Genomic DNA, 9,064 nt, shown 5'->3' on the forward strand with positions numbered 1-9,064 from the left:
TCAGAGCCCAGGCCTCAACCCAACAGTGATGCTGTGGAATAACCTCAAGAGAGCCATTCACACCTGGCATCCTAAGAATATGGCTGAGCTGAAGCAGTTCTGTGAGGAAAACTGGTCCAAAATTCCTACTGAACATTGTGCAGGTCTAATCCACAGCTACAGGAAGCACTTGCTTGAGGTTATTGCTGCCAAAGGTGGTTCCACCAGTTCTGAAAGCACTGTTGCCATTACTTTTTCCACCATCACTTTGTATGTTTAATGGGTGTGTTCATTAAGGACATAAAAGATCATGACTGTTTTTTAGCAGCTTAGAAATATTGTGTTTGTGGATATTTGTGACTTTGGTGAAGATCAGCTCACATTTCATGACCAATTTATGCAGAAAACCAAGAAATTGCAAACAGTGCCATTACTTTTTCTTTCAACTGTAGCGTTTGGTTCTTTTTTTTTTAAATCCTCTTACTGCAAATTCTGTACTGTGGGCCTTTATATAGTGAATTATTTACATCTGCTACAGTTTTTGCACATCAAAGAATTTCTCTTAAGAGGACAGGGAGGCTTTATCAGTGTTTCATAGGTAATTATGAATAGGAATTTAAGAAATGACCCACTTTCAAAGTTTCTTTTGTGATTCATAGCTTTACAAAAGCCATTTCCTGGGATCGCTCTGAATAAGTTTTTGTTGAAAGCTGCTCCTTTAATTTGATTAGAAAGAGAAAGGAGGGCTATGCAAAGGAAAGGTTTATTTTAATATGTACAGTAATATATTCAGCTTTATTGGAGAAAGATGAATCTCTCCTTCACTTATTATCTGGTTGCCCTGTCATGATAATGTAGTCCTCAGATCCTGGATTCATGAGCTCTCCCACTGTTAATGATTTGCTTTTGTGTCTAATGGTACATCATTCTATTCCTCACGGTCCGCCTTGTGTGAGGAGATAAATCTTTTCATCTACAGTGTCTTAACATGTCCTTTATCAAAGTAAAGCCCTGCTGCTACAGTACAGTAGACCAGGTCAAGTCTCTGTGAATCCCTTCACACTGTTATACTTCATTTTTTATTGTTGCTTCATTGTTCTTCCATTATCCAGCCCCTGTTACCCATTGAGCACAATGGTCCTGGTTTGGAGTATAAAGTGAGTTACAGGAGACAGGACACAGAAGAGGACTGGAAGGAACACATGGTGAAGAGACACTCATTTGTGGTGAAGAGCACTCCCACCTTTGTGCCCTATGAGATCAAGATCCAAGCCAGAAACCATCAGGGGTGGGGTCCTGAGCCCAGAATAGTGACTGGCTACTCTGGAGAGGATTGTGAGTGCCCATATTTGTTGGTTTTATTTAAAACTGAACTAGTTTTTTTTTTTAATTAGCAATGGATAAAATGACTGTGTAATTTGATAAGGACTGCTCAGTGTGACAAAGCTCCTTAGAAACATCATCCAACTCTGCAGTTCACCTGAGCTCTAAGGAGTGTCTTTTAACACATTGTTTTGGTTTTGTTGTCCTAATTTCTGCTCTCTTCAGTCCTAAGGTTCAGAACCAGTAGACTAAGTTAGCAACTAGCTAGTGAGCATGTGGAGCCTTGAGCAGCTAAAAACCCTATTGTTTTCCTCAACAACTGGCAGAGCATACAACTCAGCTAAAAGGGAAATGAATATTGGATTTACATCACGTGCCAGGAAGCACAATTCCAAATGAATGTTAAAAAAACTTTTCACCTTAAAATGAAAAGCTATTATATTGATGAAAACTTGAATTTATATAATCTTTTGTCACTTGAGTACGCTCAAAGATTTTGCTGCTACAGCCCTGTTTGGTATGGTCTGACCAGTAGCGTATGGTTGCTAATGTTAGGTAATGTTGGTAAACAAACTAGATGATGCTTTGTAATTGACATTTCTGACTCTTTTCTACTTGTTCTACAATTACATCACAGTTTAACATGTCAAAGATAAACATTTAATTGGGAGCTCAGCTGATGCTGTTTAGCAAAAGTCATGTATTTCAAAGCAGAGTTACTCTTTTTGAAATCTCTACTCAAACATTTCCACCCCAATTCACACCAGGAGAATATGGCCGTCGGTCCACATGTGATGGTTCAAAGACAGGTATTGACTCTCACTGATACCAGACTCCAACGACTCAGTCATTAGGGGACATTGTTGGCTGTCAAAGGACTGAAACACCACCCAGGGGGATAAATACCTCCTGTTCACCACCAGTTATACAGAACTGATGAGGCCTCTTGGATGAGAGGTGAAACATCTTCTACCTAAAACTATGTCCAGATGCTTTCTTCAGCATCTTCCTAAGTGTTTTCTTAAATTTCTTCATACTGTTAGACTTTGGTTCTTCTTACCATTGCTAACTCTGAGAGACGAGACAGTCCAAGTAACTTCAAAACAGTGCTGATTTATTCAAAGGATCACAGGTAAAATTTACATTACACGCTCAAGTATCTTGCACCTCCAAACTGCACGCAGGCAGATGTAAGATGAAAGACCCTGAACCCACCAGGCCTATACATTATATCCCCTCGGTTGGGCTAGCCCCATACTACACAGAAACGTCAACCGATCATAATAATAATATTAAACACCCTGTCTGCTGACAGTCATCAACTTTTCTCTCTAGTTATCCTTGACCAGATGTACCCTGTAGAAACTCATAAGCATGACTAAGCATTTAACTGTTTAGTGGAGATAGGATGTCTAGTTAAACATTTCTAATACATAAAGTATCTATCCAATATCTATCTGACTAAAAATACCCAACACTTAGGACCCTTCTTAAGAACAACCTACATTATTGTTGGCTACATTATTGTTGGGCACTGTTTTGAAGTTACTTGGACTGTCTCGTCTCTCAGAGTTAGCAATGGTAATAAGAACCATAATACTACATAAGAAAAGGCCGCATCTGATTTACGAACACCTTCTTAAATCTCAGAATTGTTCACACCTGTGTTCTTATATTGATGAATCCCACGTGTTTGTAAGTTGAAAGCGTGTGCCAGTCGTTCCTAATTAACAAGGGTTAACACCCTGGCACTGCCCATAAAAGGGCATGAGACTCCAGGGTTGTGTGCACACAGAAATCTCACACAGAAATGGAAAACAGAAGCTGAGTGTAATACCCCAGTTCTTTTATTGGACAGATCTGAGTAAGGAAGGAGTCCATCTTTCTTGATTTTAGTTCTGGTTTATTTAAAAAGCCACAAGTTAAAAGTCACAAAAGGACAACCCGGGTGGCTCTCTTCCTCAGACAAGCTGCTGGAGAAGAGAGCTCTCGGGAACACAGAGGCTAATACATTTAGGTGATTTCTTGGGCTAACCCCTTACGCAAACAGATATAGAATCATCATGAGTTGGAGACAGTCCGACGTCTCCTTCTCTTATCTTATGCTCCACATGCATCAAGCATTAATCAGAACAAATGAAGAACTCCATGTGCATGTATGTTGTTATGTGGTGTGTAACTAAAACAATCATTCAGACATAAATCTAACACAAGATTAATACAAGAAAACAATTGATGTCAAGATACACTTTACAGATTTAAAAATAATTAAAAGGATGAATTAAAAAGATGGTTTGAGCTGAAATCTGAGGCAACACAACAAACACAGAAGAGAGACACTGACCGGTGGAAGAGGACAGGCTGGCCCAGAGGTATCTGAGCTGGACCAGCACATCAGGGCCGTACACGGCTCTCTGGGTGTGAAATCAGCTGAGCAGACCCGGGTCCCTTTAACTGCCCTGAGTGTCAGATGTGGTGCTGGACAACCAAACACTTACACAGACAGCCTCAACACTGGCCACGTTATCTGGGAGGCACTTAAAGAAAGAAATTAGAAATAAAGATATGCACTTAAACGTGTTTGGTTTTTAAGTAATGTGTTTTCTATTTCTAAGCTACAAATAATCACACTGTAAAAGTTTAATTAATTTTAAAACCTTTAACAATGATTTGCTTGTTGTACTTTTAGTGTAGTGTTTATTCATTTTAAAAGGCCATAATGCTTTGTAAAATAATGGGAAAAATATTAAAGATGACAAAACTGTTATTGTAATTTAAATCCTATAATATTATATAACTACAGAATTGAAGGAAAGTAAATAACCAGTTATTTCAAACATATGTTAGTGCTCAAATGAACATAGATTCTGTTTTTACCTAAGAACAAATGGTAGATAAACATTGGTGAATGCCAGTATTTTTTTTGAAAACTTCCTAAATTTTATGAACACATTTGTTCTTAATAATAGTTGGTGAATGAGACCCAGTGTTCATTAAACAAAGTTTAAAACATTGTAAATATTCTCTTAATTAAATTTTTGGCAATGTGCCTGGAAATTACTGACATCAACTTGTGTGGTTTCTGGATATTAGAAGACAGAATGTACAAACTTTCAGTGGTCCCATTTGCCGGCAAAGTACAAAGTAGAAAAGAAAGGATTCTAACTTTAGGATACATGATTGTATGGAGAAAGATGTGGATTAAGTAAAATAAATAAATAAAACTCTGCTTAACTCTGGTATTTCCTGTTGCAGTTTTCAGGTGGGTTTGGGGAAATGATTTATCTATAAGTTTTGTTATTTTGTTGAGTGAACTGTAGTAGTTACAGTTTGTCAATGGGAGCAGTCTGTACAGAGGTTTACTGTATTCCCTGTGTTTAGCTTTTTTCTGGACTTGCCCCCAGGATGTCACCTCAGGTAGTGTCGCTTCTTACTGTTGTGCCCTTATATTTGTATGTGATGATAGAAAATGCAGTGTTCACTCCTTATAGCTCAGTAGTTTGTTATTTTTCATTAGCCTTTTGGACTGTGGTAGTCCTTCATTGATAGTGATCCCAAATAGGTGTTTCTACAGATCAGTGATCCTAAATTTAGATATTTTAGTATCTCTTGGTTTTAATTTATGATGAAACTTTTGCATTAAATACTCTGAGTTGTTTTCAGGGTCATTGTTGCACATTTAGTCTCACTCCTCTGTTTTTCCTTGACTTACTTTCAACTTACTGTAGATTCTAATGTGTGTTTGCTTTTGCAGTTCCCTCTGCTGCGCCTGATGATGTAGCTGTGGAGGTGATGAACAGTTCCGTGGTCAAGGTTAGCTGGACCCGTGTACACAAGGACAAGCTACATGGACATCTGGGAGGCTACAGGGTAATACCTTAAAAACAGACATTTGCTTTTAGACACAGTTTAAATGGAATGGCAGTAACCTTGCTCTAAACGTTTGCTTCCCTCATCCCACTCTGTCTTCTTTACTCGGTCAACTCAGTGTTTTTTTTTTCTGTTCACGTCACCAGAAAAACAGAACACAATAACTCTTTGAGCACTCTCACACATAGACATATGTATGATGTACAGCCTCTAATTTCTCTTCTGAGGACGACTTTATGCGTCTCTCTCCTGATCTAGATGAACTGGTGGCGTCTGCGCAGTCTGGTGGACTCAAAGAAAAGCCATGGAGAAAAACACACACTGACGTTCCCTGGGGACCAGAACCATGCCACAGTGCCAGGACTAACGCCCTTCTCAGAGTACAGCCTCATCGTCATGACCTTCAATGGGCGGGGCAATGGCCCTGGCAGCCATCCCATCAACTTCAAAACCCCAGAGGGAGGTAGGATTGTGGAGAAGCAGCATGGGGTGTATTGATTCACAACTACTGAAGGAAAAATCTAATAATAGCCAAGGAAACTGGGTTGCAGAATTCAGCTGCTTACTGTTTGTATTACCTTTTTCTGCCTCCACAGTCCCTGAGAAAAATCCTGTTTTCAGGGTCACAGATGTACAAAAGCACACTGTCTCTCTGGTCTGGGCCCTGCCAGCAGAACCTAATGGGATTCTCACCGGGTACCTCCTTGAATACCAGCTCAGTACGTATCCCTATGCCTCATGCCTATACTTAACGAACTCTGACATACTGGTGATGCCCTTGTCTTTCTTCTCTTCTTTATCCCTTGTTTTCAGTGGTGTTTTTTTTTTTCAGTTTGCACTTCCTTAGCTAAAAAGAGAATTAGTATACAGAAAAACACACAGGCCATATATTTCAGTTTGGCACCATATCAGAGAACAGCCTTACTGTCTTAAATGCACAGCCTCTACCTCCATACCACAGTACAGTACAGTACTGATACAGACAAATTCTGCACGTGCAGTGCTTCAGAACTCTACAGGTAAATGGATGAGACCTTCGGCTCACTGTGGTGATTGTGCAGAAGGAAAAATCATTGTGCTGCTTTAACGTGGCCAGGGTCATATTGGGGTCAGAGTAATGGAAACATGTCTGGGTGATATCTGCTGGAACATACCACAATCATGGCTCAGCTTATGCTGACCAAGGCCACCATGTCACAGTCTGTTGAGGTCCAGTCTTAGACTACATTCACACTGCAGGTCTTAATGCTCAGGTAGTGGCTGCTACCTCTGTACAGAGGAATGTGTGGGTGCGGAGTCGGAGCCAGCACTGGTGGGATTCCGTGAGGGGCTTCACGGATACAGAATTCATTAATAATTTCCAAGTGAGAAGGAAAACGTTATCATCACCTGAATAAACGTTGTCTGCACTTTAAAAAAATTTTTTTTATTACCCCTCGCCTCCTCCAGCGCAGAATTGTGACATCTGTCGCATTTCAATGACATAAAAATTGCATGAAATACGACCTGTCCGTTCAGACTGAAGTCGCATTGCAAAACATCGGATACGTATCCGATTTAGGACCACATATGAAAGTGGCCTGGGCCGGATTTGAAAAAATCGGATTCGGGTCGCATTTGGGCAAAAAGATTGGATTTGAGTCACTTCACCCTGCAGTGTGAACGTGGTCTTAGTGACCCCATCTTGTCTTCAGGAGGCATCTTCACTATAGCTCACAGTCCTGGGCTGCCATCACTGACCACATCCCACATGTGCATACACTTTGCTATTCTTAAACAAAAGTCATAATGAAGCTAATGACAAATTTCCAACAATGTCTCATTGCCACATTTCCTGGCTAAGTGAGTTTGAGTTTGATTTGGCGAATGCACAAGATGGCTAAGAGTTATACAGTATTTCAGGAAAGGGCATTTTCATTGTGCTACAGCAATAAAGCTGATAGACTCGTTGAAGTGTGACTTTTTTGAAGTCTCCTTGAAGCAAGTCATGTGCGAAATGCCGAGGATAATGCTGCCAGCTGTCGTTGTATCATCAGTGACACAAGTGGAATCTCAAGCTGCAGCGCAGCTGTTTGAGGGCTACACCCACCTTCATAACATCATTTCATAGCTTCACATCTCACAGATTTCACAGGAAGGCCTGTTGTAACACTGTTTAACTCACTGAGCATGCAGAAATACCAGGGTGTTTTAACGGTTAAATTACCCTGCTCTTAAATGGCTTTGTATGGTTTCCTGTGTGAAGGCTTTTATCACTGTGTCAAGCTGTCACCACAGAAGATCAGTGAGTTTATCAGAAAACTGGCCTATGCAGACGGAAGAAGTGGCCATGATAAAGGTTTTAACTCCACCAGTACACATTGTATTCACGATAATAGACACAAAAGCATTTCAATCAGGGAAGACATCTAAGGAGAATGCAAGGGTTCATTTGGACATATTTAAACTTATTTGACAACAACCCCATTTGAGATAGATGTGGAGGAATGAAACCTGCCGAGAAGCCGTCAAATCAAGTGGTGGTGGGGCAGAGGTGGGTGAGCTGTGGGGTGGCGTGAACGGCAATAACCACAGAGAGACGACACAGGTAATGAGATTTAAACATGTTTGGTTAAGACGCTCATGAGCCGATGGATCTGTCTGTGCATTGTTTGTGGCCAGTGACTGACAGATGTCTTCCTGCTTTTGTTAAAACGTCATTATTGTTAGTCCTTTTCTAAATCACTAAATAAATTCCTGAATATAATGACTGAATGTATCAGACAGTTCCCCTCACCGTCGAGTAGGTGGCATGGTCACACTGGCTTAAAGAGCTTAACCCACACCAAAGCCTGGGGCAGTGAAGGCCAGAACACATAAAACAGCTGCCAGCCGGCCTCTCAGCCAGCTAGTCACACCACTTAACTAGGCAAAAATAGGCATTACAAAAGTGAAGATGATTTTAAGCACTGAACAATATTTGAGGTTTTTTTCACTTTATTTGCAGCTTTATATTTATTCTGATTGATCTGTTTGAAAACTTAAATTAGAGTTAGTATGAAGTAACTCATCACAAGTGGACCAAGTAAAGTTTTCACTGCACTGAGCTGAAACATCAGCATGAGTGGGAATTCAAAATGACATTGATTTCAGTTCGTTCTCTTTTTCTTTGCATTTGGGCTAAACACACACCAGCTGGTCGGCCATTCCCTGCTGGTGAGATTTGGTCTGTTTCACACTAGACAGGACCCAAGTATTTCCTCCAGTACACTGCAGAATATTTGGAAATAGTCCGTGGAAGAGTGGGAGTCTACAACCTTCAACAGGTTCACTATATGCTCTATTCTTCTGCCAGAACAATTTTTGCATTACTTCAACCAAAGCCCTAATGCAATTTTCCTTGAGCGCATGTCTACGTTTTTTTTGTGCATTGGTGTGTTTGGTATTTTCCTGCCATGAATGAATGTGCTTATATTGAGGTGGGATGAGAGGCACAGTTGAGGCCGTGCATATGCTAATTAGGCAGCACAGTGCATTTTGGTGACACACAGTATAGATACCGGCTTTCATCAAACTCGATTTGACAGTTCTAGGTGAAAGGTTATCCAATCAGAAGCTTTGTCCTGCCCCCAGCCTTGTCTCGAGCTCCGAAAAAAGTCACCATGCAACTGTGCAGAATTCAAAAGCCACCGAATGCTTCACTTCGTGGTGAGTTGAAATTATTGTCAGGGTATGTCGGGTACGTGTTTCAGTATACAACCGGCGAGCTGGCCCTGTACCAGCTGAGAGAGGGTGAAACTTTCACTCCGGAGACGCTGAGGACTCCAATCACGGCGAATGATTGGGGCGTCCTGAGGTGCATAGTGATGGAACATCTCATTGAAAGCTACCAAGATGCTAATGATGAGGAAGA

At 40.7% G+C, this 9,064-nt stretch overlaps 1 protein-coding gene across 9 annotated transcripts in view; it reads left to right on the forward strand.

Annotated features, from left to right (window-relative positions):
* The window catches only part of chl1b (cell adhesion molecule L1-like b), a 91,711-nt gene that overhangs the window by 55,713 nt on the left and 26,934 nt on the right, over positions 1 to 9,064 (forward strand). For all 9 annotated transcript variants that reach the window (XM_020592696.1, XM_020592697.1, XM_020592690.1 and 6 more), the window contains 4 exons: positions 1,092 to 1,314; positions 5,057 to 5,172; positions 5,431 to 5,635; positions 5,769 to 5,891. In XM_020592696.1, coding sequence (XP_020448352.1) covers positions 1,092 to 1,314; positions 5,057 to 5,172; positions 5,431 to 5,635; positions 5,769 to 5,891 — 667 coding nt within the window. The remainder of the gene's footprint in view (positions 1 to 1,091; positions 1,315 to 5,056; positions 5,173 to 5,430; positions 5,636 to 5,768; positions 5,892 to 9,064) is intronic.

This window comes from Monopterus albus, unplaced genomic scaffold (assembly GCF_001952655.1).
Source record: "Monopterus albus unplaced genomic scaffold, M_albus_1.0 scaffold18.1, whole genome shotgun sequence".
NCBI classification, from domain to species: Eukaryota; Metazoa; Chordata; class Actinopteri; order Synbranchiformes; family Synbranchidae; genus Monopterus; species Monopterus albus.